The sequence below is a fragment of the Pseudopodoces humilis genome, chromosome 1 (genome assembly GCF_049639895.1).
Source record: "Pseudopodoces humilis isolate 2021_Gansu_Grassland_sample_001 chromosome 1, ASM4963989v1, whole genome shotgun sequence".
NCBI lineage: Eukaryota > Metazoa > Chordata > Aves > Passeriformes > Paridae > Pseudopodoces > Pseudopodoces humilis.
The window spans coordinates 142,527,504-142,553,233 of record NC_142200.1 but is presented as its reverse complement, the minus strand read 5'-3'; the positions used below and the strand labels follow the sequence as shown (position 1 = coordinate 142,553,233).

At 36.0% G+C, this 25,730-nt stretch overlaps 1 protein-coding gene across 2 annotated transcripts in view; it reads right to left on the bottom strand.

The window, feature by feature from the left end:
- The window catches only part of VIPR2 (vasoactive intestinal peptide receptor 2), a 48,942-nt gene that overhangs the window by 17,394 nt on the left and 5,818 nt on the right, over positions 1–25,730 (bottom strand). For both annotated transcript variants that reach the window (XM_088056501.1, XM_005528525.3), the window contains exons 3-6: positions 16,725–16,832; positions 12,986–13,083; positions 5,099–5,196; positions 1,902–2,043 (exon numbers count right to left, since the gene is read on the bottom strand). In XM_088056501.1, the coding sequence (XP_087912627.1) occupies positions 1,902–2,043; positions 5,099–5,196; positions 12,986–13,083; positions 16,725–16,832 (446 nt within the window). The remainder of the gene's footprint in view (positions 1–1,901; positions 2,044–5,098; positions 5,197–12,985; positions 13,084–16,724; positions 16,833–25,730) is intronic.

The window sequence follows — 25,730 nt, the reverse complement described above, 5'->3', positions numbered from 1 at the left end:
TTTTCTGTTAAAATTCCAAGTACACCAGATACCTAAGCAGGTAAATTACTCACTTTCAGTTATTGATTCCTCTCTCTAAATATAGATGTGTATTAAGAATAGAGATGCAGTCACCAGCTGCTAAGCCAGAAGGGCACAGACCTCCTCAGGGATACTTCTTTGTAACGATCAGTTCCCTATGATGTACCAGATACCTCACTGCATCCCAAGTAACATTCATGCCTGTGTAGATGCATATACAGAAAACTAAGGAAGAGTCCAAAGGCTAGAATTCATTTCACCTTATTTTAGCTGCCTACAACCAAAGTTTGAAAGCTGGCTAACTTTGGTAAGACTGGTCTTACCTCTGGACTTTGGAATATCCACTGCAGATTAGCAGTGGGCCAGAAAAATGTAAGATGGATAAAATTAAGCCTTTCAAAATGTGTGAACAGTTGAACTTTTCAAGCAAGTTTAAATTTACTTTTATGCTTAGGACTCCTTACAATCAGATCAGCAGTGACAATTTTGTAATCCTTTATAAATTCCAGTATTCCCTTGTATTACATTCTCAGTTTACATACTAGAACCCTGCATCAAAGTATTTTCTCTTCCTCCTATATCATCTCTATTTGCAGATGCTGAATGGTGAAGGTATCTATCAGTAAAGTTAGCCAAAATTAATTCTCCATGTAATCCAGAGCCAGGACCTACTTATAGAGCCTTATGAACTGTGTGTTTTAGACCTCTGTGAGTGCAGCAGAACTGTGGAACATCACACACATGTGACAAATGGGGCAAACCCTGTGTGCTGTTACGTGTGAAAGGCAGCACCAAGCCAATGCAAGACAGAACAGCCTTGTCAGGCTGGTGCCAGATCATCCTACATACAATGCAACAGAAATTAGCCAGCAGTCCACAAAATCTTACATATTTAAATAGGAAAGTATAAGGCTTTGTAGCCAAGAATAGCCAAGAATAACGTGAGAATAAATGAAATTGCAGAAACTAAGTAGTATTTTGAGAGTCCACTGAACAGTCTTTCAAGGACTAAGAACTTCTGAGTAGCCCTGGCAATCTGTCTACTCTCTACTGTGCCTAACTGGGGTCCACTAACTCAGTTCCTGCTTTTCTCCATTAGAAATATCCCAGATTATGAATTCTTACATAAAGTTTGGTAGTCACTGCTATGAACTTCATGTTTTGGGACAATATTATTTCATCAAGACAAAAACATCTTCCATTTTTTTTCTCACAAGCTTACACTGTAGTCAATTAAAATTAGAAGGGATTGTTGACTGAAAAAACAAGGCATATCATATAGAGGTCAGTCTTTTAACAGCAAGACTTGAGATTATTTTAAACCCTGTGCATGGAAATGCAGTAAACATATTATCTTGCCAAGAATACAGATATAACAGTTCTGCCATAGCCCAGAAGTACAGAGGAGTTAATGAAGACAACTCCTGCAAATATTTAATTTCCTGAGTTATTTCCCTCCCTCCACTGATACCTGTCCAATTCCTGGACCCCTGATAAAGCTGCTGGAACACTTCCAGAGCAGCTGCCTTTAATCATTCCCAGCTGACGGCACTTCTGTTTGTCTTCAACTCTCAGCTGATTAATGCAGTGGCCATATTTATTCTGTGCTGTATCTGGTTATGATTTGTCATTATCAGATACATAAACATCGTGGCTGATGACAAGTTGTCCTTCATGGACATGCAAACGATATTGAAGTCTCCTACTTGTGCTGCAACCTTTATGTGGATACGTCTAACACACCATTCTCCTAGTCATTATATTCTCTTCAGAATTGTCTACACTGAAATCTTGGTACTCCTAAATATTTTAAAGGATCAGGGAGGAAAATTCACTGACAAAATAGACACTGACACCAGGTAGCAAATGAGGTTTATTACCCATGAGGTTTGATCCTCTGGACAGTGAGCTGTGTTGGAGCTGGAATAAAGAATATCATCCTTGACTAAAACAGAGATTGCTCTTAGAATGAAAGAGAGGAACAGGTTCAGATGGATGTAGTTCCGAGTACAATGAAGTTTTCTAAAAAGAGATTTAAAAACAAGCATTTTAGATTACGATGCAGAAACTGTTGAACAAACTTCTATTGCTCTGTGGACACTTAGCAATATGAGCCTTGAGTAGGAGCATACTCCTTCCTTTTCTGTCATTTTGTCAGTGCTGCCTTGCTGTTTTCTTTCATCTCTGACTTCTGTTTAGTATCACAGACTAAAAGATCCCAGTGGTATTTCTCTCACATTTTAACATAAGCTGACAATAAACATAGGTTATTGTATCCTTCTGTGTGTGAACTCAGTGCTTTTCTTGAAAATACAGCTTTGATTATCCTGGATATATTTCAGATGTGCTCTCACCTATCATCTGGTTTCACTCTTTTATTTAGCTCATTTGTTTTGCTACATAGTGACTTTTGATCCTATGATGTTGGTGAATGCAGGAGCAATTCAAAATGCATTCAGAACATTTGATCATCTATCCTTTCTATCCAATGAATGCAAAACTTCTTTAGTCTGGCAGCCATGTGAAAGCCTTACAAATAAATGACAGATTAAATATTCCAAGTAAGTGAATGAGTACACAGGGGAAGCAAGCTATAAGTTGAGGTGTTTTCCCTTAAAATACACTCACTCCCTTCAAGATTTTCCTATTTAAAAGATTCTTTTTATAGAAAATCCCTACAAACCAAACTGCTAAGAGGTTTTTGTGGTTGCAACCAGCACCTTGAGCTGCACCTGGAAATAGCCCAGAAGCCAGGGCATTTTAGCAAGCATGAGCTGTGAAAAAAGTGAAGATGCAACAGGTGTAATGGCAGTGTGCAACTTCCAAGTATTCTTCCAGTAGTGATTTTTACCAAACATATATAATCCCTTCTGAAACTACTGAAGCAAGGATAGTTACAGTGAGTGTATGGAAATAAAGAACAGATCTGTCTTGCTAGCCCTGAATTTGGCAAAGGACATAATGCCAGGTTGAATTTTAAACAGTTGTCAAAAATGTAGTGACTGCTGTGGCCATTGACCCCCTTTGCTGAAATACCACTATTATGTGATTGCATCACAGGTTTCTGTGGAATGCAGAGACATATGCAAGCTGCAAATAGGAGGAAACTGGTTTTTTAATAACTCTTGTAAATGATTAGTTATTAATCCCATTTAGTAGCTCAAATAATAAATGTTGGATATATACAAGGCTGTCAAACCAATATTTTGGAGTTAGTGGGCAGAAATTAATTCCTAATTCAACTTTCTATGTTGGGAAGGCCTATCTTTCCCTGAAAATAACAGAGGAAGATTCTTCTTGAAGGGGGGCTTAGAAGATTATATGTTGCCTCCTGAAATAAAGTCTGTCTTTTCCCTGACTCAACTGGAATACTGAAAAAAAAAATAATCTCTACTTGGATATTTAAATTATAGTTGAAGGTTTTGAGTAAATGCTTGATCTGTTACACCTGACTTCTGGTGATGGGTGACATTCAGAAGTCTGTAATTCTCTGCATTAAATGTGGTTTTAGGTTTTAGTAGTTTTGAAACTGCAGTAATTTGCATTGGGATCTGCCTGGAGTGTTTGCTGGTAGAAGGAGTATAACCATGACTGACTGACTTCTTTTTTCTAAAATGTATTCCAAACATAATTATGGGTTATGTATCTGCTCTGAATGGTCTCTGAATATTTAGATATTGAGAAAATTTGATGGCAGACTGAAAGGTTTACAGAACTTGGCAAAGGAATATTTCATGAGAGGAATGAGGCTCTGACAAACAACATGCTGCTATCTACATATTATTTCTACCAAAACTGTGAGATGCACTTTCTTGGCTTTCCTGGTCCTAAGTGGAGCAGAAAAGCTGTGTGAAGCTCATAATGGAGAATATAAAGGCTACTCTGTTAGACAGGTGGAAGTGATACATAAAGGCATGAAGATGGAGAGACAGAGAAAAACTGAGATACTGATAAGACCATTTTAAAAGTTATTTTACTTGTCGAAGATTGCCTTCAGTCTAAGAAAAGTCACAGAAATTAGGCAAAAGCAGCAGGCAGTACTGCCTTTCCTAGCATTACCTAACAAAAATATTGCAGACCCAGCACAATTATCCATACTTTCACTACTGTGCTTGGAACCTGTGAGGCTTGTACCTTGAGCACCGTGTTCTGTTCTGGGCCACTCACTTCAAAAAGGACATTGTGCTGCTGGAGAGTGTCCAGACAAGGGCAATGAAGCTGGTGAAGGGTCTAGGAAACACGTCTTGTGCAGAGAACCTGAGGGAACTGGGGTTTTGTCTGGAGAAGAGGAGGCTCAAGGGAGACCTCATCATTCTCTACAACCACATGAAAGGAGGGTGTAGCAAGATGGGGGCTGGTTCCTTCTGCCATGATTCAAGTGAAAGGATGCAAGGAAATGGTCTTTAGTTGCATTAGGGGAGGTTCAGATTAGATATTAGATAAAAAATTTTTCACTGAAAGAGCGGTCAGGTGTTGGAATGAATTAGCCAGGGAGGTAGTGGAGTCAACTGTTTTTGGAAGTGTTCAAAAGGTGTTTGGATGCAGCACTTGGGGATATGGTTTAGGGGTGATTATGGCAGTGCTGGGTTGATGGTGTGAGTAGATGATCCTGGAGGTCTCTTTCAAATTTGGTAATTCAGTGATTTGGTGATTCTGTGATTTAAAGCCCCAGCTGGACAAATTAGCGATTGCCTTTGATTACAGTACCCCTGGAAACCACTCAGAAGCTTCTGCAAAACATGGCTGAACTCTTGTCCAGGGGTGAGATCAGCATCCAACTAATTCTCAAGAGCAATTCAAGGTGTTGATTTTATTAACCAAATAGAAAATGTTTTATGCAATCATTCCTAAATTACTGTTCTTTCTTGCATGGGCTGTAATGCCTGTAAATTTGTAAATTGCTTTGAAAGTTGTTAATATGATCCGTGCTAGCAAAAAATCTAGTGAGCATTACATTACTGTCAGCTGTTTAACTGCAAAAAGTATAAACTCAATGCATTTTCTAAATAGCTGAGCAATCAGAAAACAGTTAAAGATGTCTTATCATTGTTAATATTTATTCATGAAAAACACATACCTGAAAAGGCAAAGAATTATACTTCCTGTTGTAAGAGCAATCAGAGATACGCTGTGCCCAAGGGTATAAATTGCTTTCACCCTCACATAGAAGTTGACCTGCACAGAAAAATAGAGCAAAAACTACTTACTGATATGTCAAATTGTCTGTGAAATGATGTAACTGTCCATTAAATAGCTCTGAAAGCTATAGCATGATTTTCATTCTTTGCTCTACAGTACATGATGAGAATGTTATATCTCTATTCCAACACATTTTGCAAGGCAACATCTCAAGGGAATTGACTTCAGTAGAAGATTCAGCCTCAGGAACTCAAAACTTAGACACACAATCTGGTACTATTCCAGTTGATTATACCATGTCAATGAGGTCAAATAAAGTATCAGAATCATCAATTTCCATGTACACAATCAAACTGGTAAGAGCAAGTCAGTTTGAAAGAACGGATTATCTCTAAAAGAAATAATTTCCCTCAGTCCTTCTGCTCTAGAGTACTTTGTAATGCAGTTATACATTAATTTAGTTTTAAAGACACATTTAAGTCTCATTAATTTCCTCTTCTAAATGTTCAAATACTTTATTAAATGGTGACCCAAACAACCCTTTCTTTAGTAAAGTTACTTGCTAAAATTTGGAAAGGAAATTTTTCAACAGAGGAAACGCAGGCTGAAATGCACAGTCTGCTGATTAACTGCATATATCTGTAAATATACCAGCTACACACTACAATAAATCTTATTCTGAATAACAACATCAAGAAGAATAGGGCTAAATATTTTCAAAATTAAACTGCTTCTCCATTTATGCCTACAACAAAATCATTAGACTGACATAAGTTTCCACTCAGACTAGATAAAATATTAAGAGTGAAGATTTTTTTTATTACATTAAAATCATGAAATTAAAGACTTTAAAAGCAATGTGGAACATGCCACATATAAGAGACAGAATTTCAATATTTAGTGCACATGATTATCATTTGCCTTCCCAAACGATGCCAGTAAAAAGTAGCAAGGAAGGAACACTTTCAAGTAAACTAACATAGCCAAAGGAATCTCAGATCACTTAGTGTATTTATTTTTATAGAATTCCAAAGGCCAAGTAAGGAAGTTATTTTAGCAATCCCAATTCATGATGAAATTAGCTGAATGTTCCCTTTGCAAATGTTATACAGATATGGAAAAGGCAATATGAAATGTGAAATGAAATGAAGACTTTTGCAACTGCACTGTTGTAGATATGGTTTAAGTGGAAAAATATGGGAAGCAACTGCCATGGATCTTAAGTGCATTCATAGCAAATGTTGTTATATATTTCAACAATTAGACTGTAGAGTAAGAGAGTCTTTTGTACTTTGGTATAAAGAAAGTAGCTGTTCAAACTATACTGGGATGATTGAGACATGCCCAACAAGAAAACTGGACTGGTTTAATTTTTCATCATTCCACACAATTTTGAAAATTCTGTCCAGATTTGATTTCAGGAAAAATCCACTGACAGAGACGCTTGAAATTGGACCTATCTGGTTTCAGAATTCCTAAATGAAGGGAAAAAAAAGTGGAAACCCTGCATGAACATCCTAACAAAGCATCAGTTGTCCAGCCACACTGCTGTAACAGTGCCTTGAATTTATCCTCTGGCCTTGTACTCTGAGCTTGACAGAAACTGCCAGGCTGCTGCACATGAAGTGACTGTCACTTCGCCCTGCTAGAGAGAACAGAAGAGATGTCTTCTGCCAGAAAAAAACCACACTATTTCATGTAATGTTTCTGGCATTCTGCACACACACATGACCCCAACAACAAATAGTCTGACTAAAATCAAAAGAAGATGCCCGTGTACATTTAGCCCAGCAAACAGCTGTCAGTATCAGCAGGACTGAGTCTCTCTGCTGTCCATTCCTTTGCCAAACAGATGAGTGTGAAATAGCTGCATGGAAGTATGTCAGGATTGAAGTTAATCAGCCAAGACTGCTTGGACATTACCTTAATAATGACCATGGTAATTTTGCTCAAGCTAAGCATGAGGAAATAATTACATAGTGGAAATTATTTATCATATGATAATAATTATCCTGTATTCTACACTTGAAATCGTAGAAAAGTACACCTTTCCCTTTTCTTCAGACGTTTTAGTGGTTTAGTTTTATAATGGACAGTAATCTTAGATGCTACAAAATTTTCTACTGATCAAAAATTAACTCTGCTTCTCAAACTGTTGCAAAGGGTAGTAAAAATTAACCCATTTCTAATTTATTACATCAAAAATTACAATTATTCAAATTCATGTGTTATGATTTTCAAAAAAAGTGTAGATGATTAGAATGCTTTAGATTATTAGCATGAAGTACTTTATCAGACTCAGCACCAAAGATGATGCAATCATACTGCTCCTTACATTTCCTGCATGAACATAAAACAGATGTGTCTTAATTTGCCTGTAAGACCTCTGTGACTCCAAGTGACTCAACAAAAAATGGTGTTCTCAAATCGTATGTCAGTTAAATATACTCACAAACTCTGTTAAGACAAAGAATTAAATTCCACATTGTGCTGTGGCAACTGAAAACCAGAAAATCATTAGACTAATATTGACTTAGTCACAGCTATTAAACATTTGTCACTTGTCTGTATTTTAGCTTGTACCCTTTAGAGACAAACTCTTTGTATTGTATTGGTGCAAAAGAAACAGGCAAAGCAATGCCAAATCTCACAGCACATAAAGGAATATATTTTATATACAAAATGGGATATCTTACTTATTTCTTACTACTCTGTGTGAACTGTAATTACCCAGGTCTCAAGTAACACTCAGCTTTAACCCCTAAACTTAAAATATAAATGTGCAAGATTGGCAAGAATAAAATGACTGCAACAAGGCATGGACCAAAAAAGAATTTCAGAAATTATATTATCGACATTTTAACACAGATGAAATATCATAAGCACTTCAGATTTTATAGCTCTTTTCAAAGGAAAAACTGATTTAAGTCATACACATGAAATTGAAATGCCATTATGAAATTGAAATCATATGAACTTTTCTGCAGGTCTAACAAAATCAGTACTTTTGCAACACAGTAAGAACAGCTGGCCTCTGCAAAATATTCACAGGGTTATTTAAGCAATGCTGATTCCAAAACTGAAATCCAACTATTCATTTTTAAACTTCTGAGGAAAATATTAAAATTACAACCACTACAGCAAAGTCAGTAGGTGTCCAGGCACAGAAAAAAATCAGTGGCTAAGATTTTTAGAAGAAATAATGGGAATGGTTACAGGAAGGGTAAATGTTTTCTAAAGAGCTAATCCTAAAATGTTTACCCTTTTTTGGAGCTACTTAATGTTAATAGTTTTAAAAGGGCATAAACCCCCACACATAAAATGAAATTGGATTAGTACAAGTTTGCCTAATTTTTCTTAACTTCAATAAATACTTTGCAAAGTCTATTTTTAGGCACACTTGTGCTTCGTTTTCTTAGAAAAGACACCTGTTCCTGCTAGTGTTTCCTTTAAATTTAGTTTCATGTTATTTTTACTGAGTTCAGGAGACAGAATTCTTCTGTTTATTTACAAAATAGCACAGAAGAGCAGAGACACTTCCTAGGCAAAGCTGACAGTCACCCAGTAGATCTCTTAACATCAGCCTTGGTTTGGAAGGACCTCTAGGGGTGAGAAGGTATCTAAGTGCTGAAGGAGAAAACACTGGAGAAAGAGCTTGATTCTTTGTCCAAAGGGGTTTTGCTGTTGACATAAAATCACTCTTAATGTATAAGAAAAGCCCTCAACTTTCTATTCATTTGCTTAAAAATATAATTTATCATTGCTAAGGAATATATGACCATCATCATCCCAACTGGCTCTTCATTTTGTTTATTCTGTGGGATAATATAACCCTGTAATATTGCATGTAAGAACTTCCTCTTTACAGATATAATTATTTACAACTGTATTAGAATTTGTGGTCTTAAATTTTCATGATCCATGTGTCAATATTTGAGTATTTCATAATATTTGAATATTCATACTTGAAGAACATATCAGAAAATCTTAAGCTGTACAGTGTAAAATAAGAACTGGGCCTAGCAAATGTGTTCAGTGCCTTAGATGTATTACATTTTGTGGAAAATTTAATTTTCTCTTAAAGGACACTTCTACACATTTTAAAATTATGTATGTAGAGAAGAATAGAATTTACCAAAAAGACATGTAATAAAATTGTTATTCCTCATGGGATTTAGTAATTTTTATACAAGTAATTAATTATATCCTTTTTCTGACATTTTTCCTTCAATTCACTTTGAACCTAAACACCCAAAATAAAGATGAGATCAGCATTGCCGTAAGTATCTCTTAGTAATAGTGGCATCATTAATTTTAATTATGCCAGTCAAAATGTCTTCTTATTCAAAGTTCCCTAACCACAGTGGCAGAGATGACAACTTTGTAAATGCACAAGCTTCCACATTTTCCTGTGTAAATGTGTATCAGCAGATGTATCTGTGAATGTGAACACTCATTGTGTTTACACACATTGAATTTAGCAGTTTATTGATTATTCCACAATTAATTAATTCATTCATTTCTCTCAATGAATTTCTCTTCGTATGACACCACACATTTAAATCACACAGCCTGTAACTTGTACATAGTGGGGCTCTTGTGTGATCTAATAAATCCTGGGCCAATTCACGCCAAGATCAGACAAAGCTGCATTAACTTATTCAGTCATTATATTTAAATAAAGTGGACACATTTCAGTGCTTTACATTCACCAAACATCTTGCTGTGTATTAATAATGCTGACACAGAGTTTAATACCTTCTGACAACAGCTAGGACATATCTCCAGCTTGTTCAGTCTAGATAGAAGATGTCAAAGTTTGTCAAGGAAAGACTGCAGTGAGGCTTGAGTTTGGTTAACACACCTTGATGTGTGTTTCTAGCATGGTCAAATCAAGCTTGCTTTTTTTGCTCTTTGCATGTTGTACTGCCTTGAGGTCCACAGAAATATAAAAGGGAACAAAAAGATACTTATCTGAATACCTAAGATGAACCTAAAACTTGGTCTTGAAGGTTAGCAGTAACCAGTTTACTTACAGAAAAAGGTCTGTAAGTATATAATAAAGGTTTAGATCTACACTTCAATGTCATAACATACAAATAGTTTGCTCAGACATTATCACTGTCAGGCTTTAACCACAGCGGCAGCAAAACATCACACAACCACTCCCTCCCTCCTCCCCCTGCCATGGGGTGGGGAGGAGAGCTGGGAAGAACATAAAACCTTTTAAAAGATAATTCCTTGACTTAGGGTAAGCACTAAGCAACAGATAAAACACCAGTGTGTTACCAACATTATTCTCACACTAAAATCAAAACACAGCCCTGTACCAGCCAGTAGGAAGAAAGTTAACTCTATCCCAGATGAAACCAGGACAGTCATATTTATCAATCTGGTCCCCCATAAATAATGGCAAGAGCAGTAAAGAGCACTAAGATCTAGATAGAATAAACCAAGGGTTTAAACAGGCACTTACAGTTAATTTCAAAATGTTAAGCAAATAGTTTCTTTTTATAGAACCTACTAATATATCATTAACATGGAATAAAAATGGAATATTTTAATGTGAACATAAAATCAATGCAAACTGTGAAAGCATGCAAGATCTTTCGGTAAGGAAATAAGAGGTGACATGTTTATGCTATTTTTAAATAAGCTTCCTTATTTCAGTGCATTTTTAAGCATAGCAATTTGATACCTGTTAACAAATTATTCAGTATTTGTTCACAGACCTCTATCATTTAAACCTTCTCTAGAATATTCAAAGCTGCCCAAAATAAATGCATATCTGCAGACAGATGTATGCCTGTGTGTATGCATATATATAGAATATGTATAATATGTATAGAAATAAGCCACCTTTGCATTGAAGATAAAATTCTGTATCTTAAAAGACAGGAAAAAACCCCACCGGAACAAATACTTAGTTGGATCTATAATGGAAATTCATTCAGCAATGAAGATACAGGCACCAAAGCTACACCAAAGACAGTTTCTACCTATTCCTCTAAAATTGTCTTCAAAGGAAAATTTAGGACTCACTCTAGGAAAACTATTTTACCACTTCCCTAAAATATGAGTTAATGTAACTTTGGGGACACCCTCGTATGCTTCATCCCCCATACTGCAGAGCATGTTGCTGCATGACATCTTTATGCCCAGAATACTCAGTATCCAAATATTAGGACTTTATTTTTAGCTTTCATAGTTGAAATATTAGATTTTAAAAAAAATAAAAATAAAGAACTACACTGATTTATGCTGAGTAAAGCTTTTGGTTTGGGGGGCTACCATTGAGCACTAAGATCCAAATTCAAGAAAACATCTGTGTAAACAAGTAGCTGATGCAGAACCTCAAATGCCTCCTGAAATCTCACTGCTGCATGATACTTGCATTTTTCCATTGTCTCTATGATTTATATTATATGTATGATATTATATTGATTGCATGTTTGCCACTAATTTTCCAGTACCTGCTTTCCACATCCCTCTCTTGATTTTCATCCTCACACTTTTATTATTTGCTTTTTTGCTTTTTTCAAGGCTTTTGCAAATGTTCCTGCTATATCCTATTTCAAGTTGTCTAGGTTAATTCCTGCAATATACTCAATTTGCATTTCATTCACCTCCTTCAAATTACTAATGAATATGTCAAACAAGAACTGCTTTTCTATTATACTAGTTCATCTGCTAACTGTTTCTCACTACTTGAAATATTATATTTTCTTAATTTGAATTTTTATGCTTTGACCCATTTTCATACCACGTGACAATTCCTGGGTTGAGTGACAATGTTTAAAGTGGCTGTTTTAGCAGTAATACATGTGTGTTCCCAAGCTGTCAGATGACACAGATGTTTTAGAATTTGTCTTCAGAAAAGTTGGGAAAACAATATGTTCTCTCAATTTTCTCTATTTTCAACTACAGTAATGGCCGGGCTTTTAAATACAGAAAGAAATGCTAAAACCTTCCTGCCTTAGCTGGAATACCAGTGCATCTCTGCAAGCCAGACAGAACAGATCTGCTACAGCTATTCCACACGTACTAAAATCCAGCTGGCCAAGTATCTTTGCTCATGAGAGGACTTAATCTGTTTTGGGTAACAAGAATTTTACTGACACTGTGAGCTCATCCTTGTAAACAAACTCTTGGTCTGTTAGCCTCAGTAGGAAAACAGACAGAAAATACATAAAACACGATGATGAAAACTCTTCCCTCAACAAAAAGAGATAGTATCTGCAAAGTGAACAAATTCAGTTTTCCATGCGTAGTGTATTTAGGATACCTTGACAGCTTTATGAATAACTTACAATTGCTAGCACAATTTCAAGTCCAATATAATCCCCAACTGATTATAATAACTCCAATGACCTAAATCTATTCGATTTTACTTAAAACTTCAACACATAGCATCAACCAAGTGGTTCACGTAATACTAACAGATTATTAGTATTAAGTTTTGAGATAACTTTTAAAAATATTATTTTGAAATAAAAAACTTCTAGAAATAACACAATGCAAAACATATGGTGCACCAGCTGAGTAACACTGCAATATTAGATATACAGATCCTTTACTGCAATTGCCAACTGTTTATAGCCTTGAGTTTCAAACAGTTACTGAGTTCTATATTCCTGATTTTATCTCATAAGACAACTGCAATCCAAGCATATTGCAACCAACGCTATGAAAAATTACTACAGATTTTCATTAAATCTCATTTTTATTCAGTCTGAGCAAAATGGGTTTTATTTAGAAGCAGAATATATCTGGTAGCTGTACTGAACCCCATCATCTAAATGAATAGAAAAAGTATTTTTCCTACCTTATAATCGTCTTCGTAGTCATTATATCCACAAGTACTTAAGATGTCAGGAAATATATCCGACCATCCATTACTTGTACAATTTTTGCTAATATTTCCTGTAAAGCAAAATCAGAGAGTTTAAATCAGAAAGATTTAAAACTCTTCTCATCAGTGACTCCTTAAACAATCTGTGTCATTAACTGGTTGCAGCCTTGCTCTTTTTCTTTTATTTCCTAGAACTCTTCCTTGGAGTTGCCTTTGCACTACAGAAAAACAGAAGTAAACCCCAGACTTTTCCTTTGATATAACAGCTATTTCTGTTGCACATCTGCAAAAGCGTAAATTGTTCTGCTATTTTATTTAAAATACTCAGGAGGGAGCCATACATTTCACTCTGTAAAGGGGGTATTTGTAGGTAAAGTAATTAGAAAGAAAAGTCATTTCAGTGAGAGTTGTTCTAATCTCCAATTTAAGCCTTCTGAGAAGCCAACAGCAAGGGATCTGCTGAAGAGTTACAAAAGCTTTTAGACATTAAGGTGATGGCTTACTGCTACAGCAAATGTTGGTAAGTTTTGTAATGGTTTAAATGCCAAATTATGCCATAGGCTGAAGAATGAGGAATAAAGATGCATGCTGAATTTCCCTCTTTGAACCAATACTGAAACAATGTTGTACAAGGAATGTACAGGGTGTTTGGAAGTATAGCTGGAAAGGAATTTTGAACATTTATTTATTTCAGAAAGTTTCTGTTTGGAACTGGCAGAAAAAGTTGACTCCAGAGACAAAATCACTCAAAAGAGATGGAGTAAACTCATGATTCTACTTCTTAATTTAATTAAAATTATTTAATTTTCATGCAATATGGAACAATTTCAAGAGGGAAAAGCAGAAAAACCTGAGGTCAGACTAATAGTCATCACATTTGTTATAACTTACTCTTACAATGTTAATTCACAGCCAACTTCCCCTCACATTTCTTAGAGCAATTTGTATATTTATGATACTGGAAATCTATAATAATATACTGCTTTGGTTTGCAGTTTACCACTGGTTTATAATTGACTTAAGGATGTCTGGCTTTTACCATAGAGAAATGAATTTATGCATCATAGATCAGTGTTGGTCAAGAATAACCGAACTTGTTTATATACACTCCAAACTAAAGCTTTTGTGATATTTACTTTGTTGATTTGTTACTGGAATTTCTTCTTTGTATAAAGTCTTCAGTGGAAAGTTGTAAATATCCAATATATGGTTCACCAGCCAGCAATCAAATCTTTCCAGCTAATAAAAAGGCCTTGACCTGAACCCACAGTCTCCTCAAACAATGGGACCACTTTTGCCGTTTGGCATAGAAATGACATTTTTAAAAGGAAATGTAACCTATTTATACACTGTGAAGAGTCTTCACTTTAAAAGTACATCAAGATTCTCTGACTAGGCAGAGCAGAGGAATGTGTTAACAGAACCACAAATTGCGTCAAAGCCAGTTTTGCAAGAAAAAACTCAATGTACTCAAGATGCTGAAGCATCTCCTACGTCAAATACTGCAATACCTTCTAACCTAAAGAGAGTTGGGCAATGTTCTATGGAAGGCAATGTTTAATTCTACACCATCTTTTCATGCAATTAAATATTTCTAATGGCAACCTTATTTAAAACCTGTAACACGACACATACATTTGAATAAAAACTTTACAGAATAACTTTCTAAGGCTTATAAATTTGTACAATACAGGAAAATATTACAGGATAATATGATTGCTTTTACAGTAAAAATTCTTTTAATCAAAAGATACTAATATTCAATATAAAATTAACCACGTGGCATGCTTAAACTATAATGTAGAACACCACAGAAGAAACTTAGAGTCAGCTTTCCAAAAGTTCTAAAGATGAGAAGACAGCTACTTTTTAAAATTCAATTTAAATTTGGAAATCCTTTAAGGAATTCCTTTAAGGAATTTAAAAGCCTACTTGTAGTTTGGAATATTTGCATAAAAATAAGGTAGTCTAGATCATCTTGTAGTAGAATTTTAACTCCTCTAAAACACTAAAAGCTAAGATATACATCTCACAAATCTGGCTAAATAAAAAGATTTAAATTTCTTGTTTGAAGGTATTTTCATAATTTTCCTCTATAAGAATGAAATTAATTTGTAATGTGAATTAAATAAATTACATATTCCTGAGCATGATCAACTTATGAAAATACCAAGATGCTTAGTTAGCTCTTAATTGAATCAACCATGCAAAATGTTTGTTGTCTTCCTTCTCTGAAATTATTGAAAGACAAGGTTTATAAAATGTATAAACCTTTATAAAACTTTGCAAAACTCTTAATTGAAGAGGGACCTCTAAAAATCAACCCTGTTAGTTCCACAAGCAGGAAGGAAACCAGTAGTTACGAAAAAAGCTGGATCTGGGAAAATGATAGCAAACTATAAAATGAAGTAATCTTTCAGTCTTGCTGGCACCATGGTGAAGTGAGATTGGGTTGGAATGCAATGTGAAGATTTCAGACTGAAATATTTATTGCAGTTGTTTTATGGTAAAATTAAAATGTTGTTGTAATATAACTAAAGTTTGTGAAATAAAGTCCAGAGAGTGTGCATGCTCTAGCTTTTGGCAAATAGACAGAAGCAGCATGACTTAATTCAGATTTTGAATTTTTGATATTTATTAGTTTGCCTTGTCTCTTGACAACACTTTATTATCTTTGTTTGAGTAATTTGAAAACTTTTATAGATTTCACAACATTTAGTGATGATTACACATTCTTTCCCCTTTACAAATTATTTAGACTATCCATGACAAACTAATCAAGATTCACCAGTTCCAGGAATGAAAACCTTTGCTTGTCTGTAGATTGTTTTACTTACCTATTTTTTACTGGAAAAAGACTTATTCAACAGTTTTGAGTCTAAAGGTATTTTAATCATACCCCAAATTAGCCTCTAAGTTAAAAGTAATATTTCTAAAGCTCTCCACAGAGACACCAACCTCCCGTTCCTCGCCCCTCAATAAAGAATTATATAACTGTGGTAAGGTTTGCATCTTTTACCAGCTCTTCAGGACAATGGTTTCCCACCTGAGCAATGGGGATAAGATTTTTCCTAAAGCATTTTGAGATACATGTGAAATACTCTGTGTGCATCATCTATTTTCAAAACCCCATGTAAACGCCACAGGGCAAAATATGATTTATTGACAAGATGGTGCAGAAGATGGTGGACTTAAACCAGCTAAATGTTTCAGCAGACAGACACTGATGAGCTCTTTTCAAGTTCCATTAAAAAGCAGAATAAAAGCTTTCATAATAACTACCTTAAATTGCAATAGCAGTAATTTTTAGGTATTATCTGTTAATGTAGGCTCTTTATTCTCATGATGGCAAGGCAGAGATCCCCTCCTGAGGCACAGAAGGAACAACCTACATGTGACATGCTGGCAACTCTTAGAGATGTCAGCCAGGCTCAGCTGCCTTAATAATTAACAAAATAGGTAAGAAAAGAGCAAGCAATGTCTGCAGCTTTGGTGAGTGTCACTGTATCAGAAAATATATTTAGGATCTAACTCAAAGAACACCAAATAGAACACAAAGATGATAATTTGGTCTTTTCATGGTGTATCCTGTAGCTCTGACATAAACTCCTAATCTATAAAGAAAATTAAATCCCAAATAAAATATTTTTAGCACATTATGTTACAGAATAAGAGAGAGAAGCCAGTAAAAGTAAGCCTAAAAATAAAATACCTGGTTTGCCAGAAAAAAGGCTAAATACTTTTGGACAAGGGACAGTGACAGTCTCTCCAATCTTCGCAGGACGCCAACAGGTGATGTTATCCCAAACTCCAACACATCCTGAAACAAAACCAGCATGAACAGACTTGAAAGCTGGGTTTAGCTTATAAAGTCCTGGTGAAAGCTTTGGACAAACAGTTCAAAAAATATTAGACACCTTCAAGAAAGCTGCAAATATGATATTTTCTGTGCAAACTTGAAAGGAATCATGAGTCTGCTGATTAACCAACCAATTTTTAGGTCAGTTAATACATTGTTTGCAAAATGTCTAATTAAAACAATGTCATTGTGATGTGAGGATGCTAAGAAAAAGTAAGAAATATTAAAAAATAACTCCTGAGCATTGATATGAATCATTAAGAACTGCAAAATTTTGAGAACTTCCTAATCACAGTTAAAATGGAGTTTCTATCAAGCAGATTGAATATCACAAATGAATATGTAAGTAGGTCATTGTACTCAGCACCACATATGATTGGAATGCGTTATGATTGGAGAGTGTTTGGAACAATAGGCATAATTTATATTTATAATGTATTTATAATAGCCTTATTTTACAGGATAATATCTTAAACTAAATAACAGACATTTGAACAGAGAATGCCTCTATATATTGGTTTCAAGGAGGGGAGGGGGCCTTCACATTTTGTAGACATATTTTATAATGGCAGTAAATGCTTGTTACAGGTAGAGAGTAACTTGCTACAGCTCTGCCCATTTTGATATCCATATTAATGGGGCTCTAAAGCTACATCTTGTGAATGACTGTAAATATTCCTATAGCTGCTATAGGCACTTGGCTTAATCATGCCCTCTTTAAAGATGTCTGTTTATAATGCAGACCTTCTAAGCAAAGCAAAGAGCATGAAAGTTTGTCAAAACAAGCCTTGCAAGGACAAAGAAGTAAGGACATGTTACTCATCTTATCTCAGTTCAAGTTATTTTAGAAAAAAGAAATTGTGAAAAATTCTGGGCATTTATGTCTTCAGATAAGGAGATTAAAATTTACATTTGTAATTAATGGTAAGGACAGAAATCAAACTATTATCCCACTGGCATTATCTCCATAAGATTATTAGCAGTATAAGGGACAGTTTGTTCCTTTCAGTAGAGAACATAAAACTTGGATTGGGAACTGTTCACAGCCATATTCAGAATATTTATAGTATTAGCAATTAATTATTAATTTATTATGTGCCAGTGAGGTCATGCCCAAAATCAAGCGACATGAGTTAAATTAAACTTGAAAAGGAATATTTAGAAATTCTATATTTGTATAAAAACTTTTTAGTGTGATTAAACTTGGACAGCTTGTGTTGACTTAAAATATGCAGCATCCTGCTTTCAAAGTTTAAGTTACTTTCAAAGCACACTTAAACTAGGGAAGCAAAGAATGTGTAACAGGACCAGCAGCTGGATTTGTCCCAGGGCTGTGTCCTAACTGCAGCACAAAGATAAGCCAGTGGCACAGTGTTCCCATGGGATTTACTTTCCTTTGGAAACATCCATCCAAGTGTGATAACTGTGAGGGAGCCTCTGTGTGGTACCACGAACAAGGTTTGGAAATGATAAATGAAGATGAGAGGAGGATTATGGGGGAAATTCTGCATTTGATCACCAATTCCACAGAGTCCTCTTTATACAGTTTCCCAAGGAAGTGCAATTCTCCAGAGGATTCTCTTGCTTACGGGGATTGGGTATTTCTTCTCTCCTCTTAGGATTGTACAGCTCTAAATGCAGCATCTGTTCTATATTCAGAAAGATGGTGCAAAAATAAGGGACTACTAAAGGGAACACTTCACAAAGTTTATCTCTGTGCATAGATAACGTAATCCCTTATCCTCCATTGCCCTGTATGCCGCAGCAATCTCTCTTGGCATTACCAACAGTATCCCTGAGAGCTCTTGGATGGTGGCGTGGCCATCTGTACACAATTTCAGGGGTTTGCAGTGAGCAGATCACCTTCATAGCCTTTGAAATGGAATTTGAACATGCTTAGGTGCTTCCTCAGCTTCAGTTCCGGGTCAAAATCAAGTCCAAATCTCTATGATGCAGCACCAGGGCTTACACAAAGGAGAATGTTTACCTGAACCATGCTTCCTCCCCAGCTGATTTTAAGCCAAAAACAACATCAACAACATGACATACAAGTAATCAGAAAGACAAAGAAACTATTTTCTTCATCTGCCAGCACTCCGAACTACAGTGACAAAATGAAACTCTTCTGGCTTTGATTGATAGACTGCCTGAGCCAGCATAAACAAGCCCTGGAGTACACAAGAATAATTATCATCTTGTAAGACCTCAGACGTTTTTATTTCAACCCCATTTTCACTAACAGTGAGAGCTGGGTCATGAAACTGCACACTCATGGAAGCTGATGACTTTCTCAAATTTTCCCTTTTGTTTAATCCACTCTCTGTAAAATAGTGGGTTTGTTACAGTAGTCTGCAAACAGCTCAGAATTTTTAAACTTTATAATTTTTTCCTATCCTGCTGTGTATTGACTGGGCTAAGGTTTTGACAAACAAGCAGCTGAACAGCCTGGACTTTAGAGCTCCATTGCTATATTTTCCACAGAAAACACTTAAAAAATCTTATTCAAGCCTCAATTGCACTGAATACTATATAGAAAAATTGAGGTTTAATCCCTATTCCTACCAAAATTAATTCACACAATTCATATCAAATCTCAAAGCTTGCTGGAAGGAACTCAATATACAAGTTTTTGATGTGCAAAACATCACAAGTCACTAGTGGTTTCTGGGGAATATGCTTTTTCCTTTATTTTTCCTCAGTATAATAGGACTTTACAGGCATCTGTGGCCCAGGAGAGAATGGCACTATTTCAGATTCCTTAAATCAAATGGATGAAGTTACACCAAAGATGTATTTCTTATATGTAGACTACATTCAAATGCATCACAAATCATGTGAGTGAAACTGAAGTTGCCGTCACCAGAACTCAAAGAATATTAAGCCTCAATTTATGTATATCTACAGGCTTACTGATAATGGTACAGGACATCTGAGAAAACTGCCAAAATGTCCTGGAGGCATCTATAGCCACTGAATGACTGCAGTGGGCATCTGAAAACTTGTCTAGTCTGAATACTAAAATGGCATTACTGGTGTAATTACTGCTAGAATTACAACTGTTAAACAACAATGGACTTTGTGGGTTTTCAAATCACACCATTCCTCATTGCCCCCTTCTTCCAATTACTACAGATTTTTAACAATATTGCATTCATGTATCTTCTTTTTCTCTTAGGGAAACATTCCCTTATGCAGAGGTGGGATACAATTAACTAACTTCATCCTAAAACCCATGAAATTAGGCCAGGTTAATTGCTCCCAGCAATTGCCAGTGACCACAAAGCAGTCTATGGAGCTTTAATTGCCACGCTGTTGGGAAGTGAAGGTGTGGCAAATGATATGTTAAATGTTTCTGGTTTTCTACATACAATATCTAACTTGATCAAACTTAGTATTCTCCTCTCTACTCACTCTCTACAACTCTCTGTCCAGACAGTAATTCATTCAGTGTTAGGACTTCTGGATTGTCATCCATCAGTGCAGCACTCATAAGATCATTATCTGAAGTCTCATTTTCTGGAAATTTTACCCATCTCTCACATACACAGGCCTGTTTCCTACTGTCTCTGAAGGATATTAATCAAGTAAGATAAAAAATACTCATATTTTTAGGTTTAAGTAAGGTTTTACATTTTAGTTCTGGTACCAATATTACCAGTTAAAATGATACTTTCTAAAGCTAGCATTCTATTTCTTTCTGTAGCTCACTTTTAAGGTAAAACTTTAATTGCACCAATGTTTATTTCATATAATGTCTGTCATTTTTATTTATAATATTTTTAAATATTATAAGTGCCCAGAGGTACTTTAATGTACATATTTTATTATGTTCATTATTGGATTTAGTCTCTATGTTTGCACTGTGCTTCAATAAGTTCTCAAGCACTGAGTGTTTTTCTCCTTTCACTTTGATAAGCACACATAAAAAGTCAGTCCAGCTTAGATCTGTGTTAGCTCCTCAACTTTTTCTGCACATCTACTACCATATTCTTCACCTTTTTCTTTAACTATTGGGCTGGTTCTGGTTGGGATAGAGCTCGTTTTCTTCCTAGTTGCTAACAGGGGGCTGTGTTTTGGATTTGTGCTGAACAGCAGGTTTTTGCTTTCCCTATTAAACTGTTCTTATCTAAATGCAGGAGTTTTCCAGCTTTTGCCTTCCCAATTCTCTCCCTGGTCCTGCTGGAAGGGAGTGAGTGAGTGTCTGTGTGGGGCTGGGCTGATCTCTGGGGTGAAGCCTTTAACAACTTCATAAAACTAGCAAAGGCAAAAAGAAAAAGGGCTCTTCATCCCTGATTCTGTGGTGTTTTTCTGCAGGAGAACACTCCTGTAGCCTTCATAGAACAATGCCTTTTCAATCTCTTCATTTGCACCATTTATTTCTCTGATGTGTCACACACAGCATATCCAAGGAAACAATCAAACTTCCCAGAAAACCTTTGCTCAGTGACTCGCCCAAAAGTCTCTTCCAGTGATCCCCTCTCCTGTTCCTCCAGAGGATACTGCAGATGCTATTGTTAGCAAGTTTCAATGAGATCACTTTCTTTATTTAAATGTTTGGTCTTTAATGCTTGTCATGTATTTGCACATAGTTCATAATAAAAGGAAACAGACTATAAACTACATTTTTTTTCCCCCATCTTCTTCAGCTTACATAAGTACTGCCATCCCATTCATCATCCTGCTTTTTGAGATCCAGTCTTTGAGCAACAAGTTCACTTACCTACGTGTGCTTCTTCATCTATAAAAACATGAAACACAGGTTTATGCTGGAAATTTTTGTTTATAGACACATTTATAAATATACAACCACTAGGTGGCACTTCGTATTTGGATTTAAAATTTGTCACTTCCAAGAGAGGTTCAGCATTTTTTAAAACTGTCTAGGCGTGCATAAAACACGAAAAAACAACAGAGTGCTTTGAAAATGAGTCAGAAAGTCGACAGCTGGCCTAGGGTTTATTTTTCAATGTTTTGAGTTTTGCACTTGGCAGAGCAGGAGCCATCTCACCTCTTATGGGCAAGGATTTCTAGGCTGCAGGTCTGTGTGCCACAGCATGGAACTTAGGTCGCGTGGGAATTATGAACATATATGGACTGACATTCCTTCTGCATTTTCACACAAGTGATAGAAAAGAAACGACAAGGAGGTGCTGCACAAGTAGCAAGCTAGCAAACTGGGAGCAAAGCTTAGAGTGGGGGTAGGAATGAGACAGTCCCAAAAAAGATTGCTGCTCCACCTGCCTTAGGGAGGGAATTTCCCACCTGCTTTTGTCAGAGCCCCAAGAGCACGAACAGGCTGTGATGGTCCTGGGGCTGCACCTGCCTTCATCCTCCTCAGAGCCTGTGCCTGCCTCTTCTCTTGCACTGTGGCCGGGTTCTGATGCTCTGTGCTGGGCCCTGACCTGCCCATGGGGGCTGATGTCCCTGTCCCAGGGAGGTGACACCTGCCCTGCCCTGGGCTGTCCTCACCTGGGGGAAGGACCCTGCCTGCCCAAATCCCCTCTGCATCGTGTGCCTGTAAAAACACTGGCTACAACATGGTCAAGAAGCAGCCCAAATTACTCAGAAACACTGAAGAAATGCCAGTGTAAAAAGTTTTAATTTCTGGACAACAAACACTACTTGTAGACAGCAAACAGAAATTTGAAATTTTACTGATTTAATCAGATTTAACTAGTTTAAACAGAATGATGAAAACAATACAGTTCATCCCATATTAACCTGAAATATTTGCAGTTCACAGGTTCTTCAAAAGCCAGTTCTATTATCAAGAATGGCAAAAATACTGTCTCCCACATTTCTAGGGGATTTCTGGATTTTCACAAAATTAAGCACTTCAGAAGAAATGTCTTATTTCCCTTTTGAAGATAAGTTTCCCCTTAGAGATTCAAAAATACATTTGCCAGTTTTACACTTAATTTGCTTATTTTTAGGGTTCTGTGAGGAAATATGGAAGTTGCCAGCTAAAATTTTGAAAAAAACCCTTGCAAAAATGAAAAAAAAAAATTTAATCCAAAATTTTCCAGGTAAATCCTGCTTTCCAATTACTCAAAATGTCCTTTAGTGGCAAGAGCATTTATTTTTGTATGACTGAGCAGCATGCTAATCTTACCATAAGAACATTATTTTCTATTCTTATGCAAATATATTAATGAATGTATAGTCAAAGCTGTAAGAGGTACCTTCACCTTTATGTTGCCCCAATTCTGACATGCTGTACATTCTTGAAAATTACCATTAAAAATCAATATCCTGCTCATAAAAAGCCCACCACAAAATATTAAAAGTACCTATTAAGAAGTAGGACCATATATTTCTGCTAGTATATGTTATGTCTAACCCATGTGCTATTTGTTGTATTAGCTGAAGCTTTTTCAGTGTTTTGGTACTCAAAATTCCTTCCTTGTGGTATTTCAGCTTTGGATGTCATGGAGAATAGACTGCCATGGCCACAGCTGTCTTTATCAGGACTGAAGCACTAGACTATGCTGGGCAGTATTTCTTTCAGAATCCTCTGGAAAACACAAAAAAATTAACTTTTGGCTGTGCATTTTCTTTCTTCAGGGCTACAAATGCCATATATTAGTGCCTACTGCTAAATTTCTGTTTACATTTTGGTTAGAACAGAAATTTCATGTCTTCAAAATCATTGTGGACACCTGGTGCTTTTCTTCATTCCAAAAGGGTATGTTATTGTCACTCTTAGTAAACTTTATTATGTGAGATTTTTGCATGAGTCTGATCAGGATGTTTTCTTGGTCTTCACCATTTTATCTACAGTTAGTTACTTTTTAGTAGGCAACTCCCTTCATTCAATGTCATTTTTCACCTTTCTCACCCAGCCTCCTTAAAGGACATAGCTCTGCCTCTCTTCTGCCCCCAAATATTTAAGTACAGCTTCCACAAAACCCAGACATAGTCAATACCATAAGGATCAGTTTTATGTGGTGTCATTAATGACGACACTTCAATCAGTGAAATCCAAAACATAAAAATATCCAAAGCAGCCTGCTTAGCTTCCTTCATTTAAAAAAAAAGTGTGAATTAAAAAGTAGCAACATATCTGTACTACAGCTGGAAAAGCAGCAGCACAGATATTTGAGAAAGTTAAAGTTGTTCTTCCAAGAGTTACTGGTGCTGCATGAAAGAAGTTCCATGACCCCATCATCTCATTTAATTCCACTTTGAATTCTACCACAGAGGACTGTCAGCACCACTGCAGTCTGAACTACTGACTCATTTTTCAGAGAAAACAACTTTAAAACTAAACAAAACCTGATGCAAGATCTTGATGAGATAGGGAGCATTAAGAAAGGGTAAACCTTGAGGACATCCCTTTTCACATAGCAAAAGAAAGGCCTCATCTGGCTTTGAGTCAGTCTTCTATTTACTAACATGGAGAACAGAGTGATCACATTGGTGTAGTTACAGAGAGGTGTGTGTATTGTACACAAAGGTGTGAGGGTGTGTGTAAATGCAAAATAGGCACCTTTCTTCCTGGAAAAACGACCTTAACAGGTAAGGTAGTCAGATAAATTTAACTTCTGGACAACTTGCCACAGGTTCAACATTCAAATGTTCATCCCACTGTTGTGAACAGCTCTATTTCATCCACAAGATCATGAGCTCAGTGGTGGAATCACTGAGGAAAATTCTATTGACAATGCAGCTCAGGAGATTGGATTGCACAGCAATCCACACAACAAAGTTGGTCCCTCTTACTTTAAACTTACCAATAACTAAGAGCATAATTTTGGTGTCTTGTCTCTTAATTTCCTATTACAAGCTGCATTATGAAGCTTCTCTTTGAGAGGTTCATGAAATTCTTTCCAAAGCCATTTTTCTTTTCTTCTACATCCCTTTCTCAAAGTTAAAATTCCATATCTAAGATTAAAAATGTCGTCTGACATATGGGTCACACAAAAACCTATTTTGGAAATCAAAATCCAAAAAGACGCATTTAACTGTGCAGCCATTTAGTCCAAGATGAATCAAAATCCCTAAACTTCATTCTTTTCATAAGGAAATATTTTTTTAGAATTTTCAGTTGTAGAACCCATTAAAAAAATCTCCAGAATTTTAACATTTTTGACCACAAGATTTTATTTTTCACTTGAAGGTAAAGAGAAATAAGCCAGTTACTCTGTAAGGAAAAATTCTAAATACTGAATAAAGACAGAAATTTGCAGAAAGACAATTTTTATATATTTTCAATCACTTTTCTTGGGAGCTTCCTTTTTTTTCTTTTTTTTTTTTTTTTTTGGTAAGACAAGCCATCAGTAGATGAAACACAAATTATTTATTTTCCATATAGAACCTCAAAATCTGTAGTTATTATGAGCTGGTTAGAATGCAATTCATCTGCCCTTCAAAAATAAATAAATGTGCCTCTCCTAGGCTTCCAGCTAAGGTGCATCCATACCTCAGGGGCCAAATTATAGGAGGAAAGAAGACAACAAATGTGGGTAGAAGCTAATGCAGTCTTCAAAAAATAAATCACTAGATGTTCTAAAGAGCACTACAGAGAGGAAAGCACTGTCACAGGTCTTTGGAGAGTGACTTCTTCCCTAAATGGAGTGTAATGCTGTCCACTAATGGAAAAGTATGTGCTAATGCCTGAAAATCCCCCAAAGAGTGCAAAGTAAGAGGTTTGGGTGTCTCACAGTTTGACATTGGCAAATGAACGGAATTTAGACCAACTGGGTCCTTTGATTTTAGCATATCCTTAGCATTATTCAAAGGATACTTACCCTGTCTTTATACAGTGTTTCCTTGCAAAACACCTTACTGCTTTAAGCAATGAAGTGAAGAAGTGCTTCATAGACTTCATAGTCAGTGATTTTAGGTGCAATGCAAAAA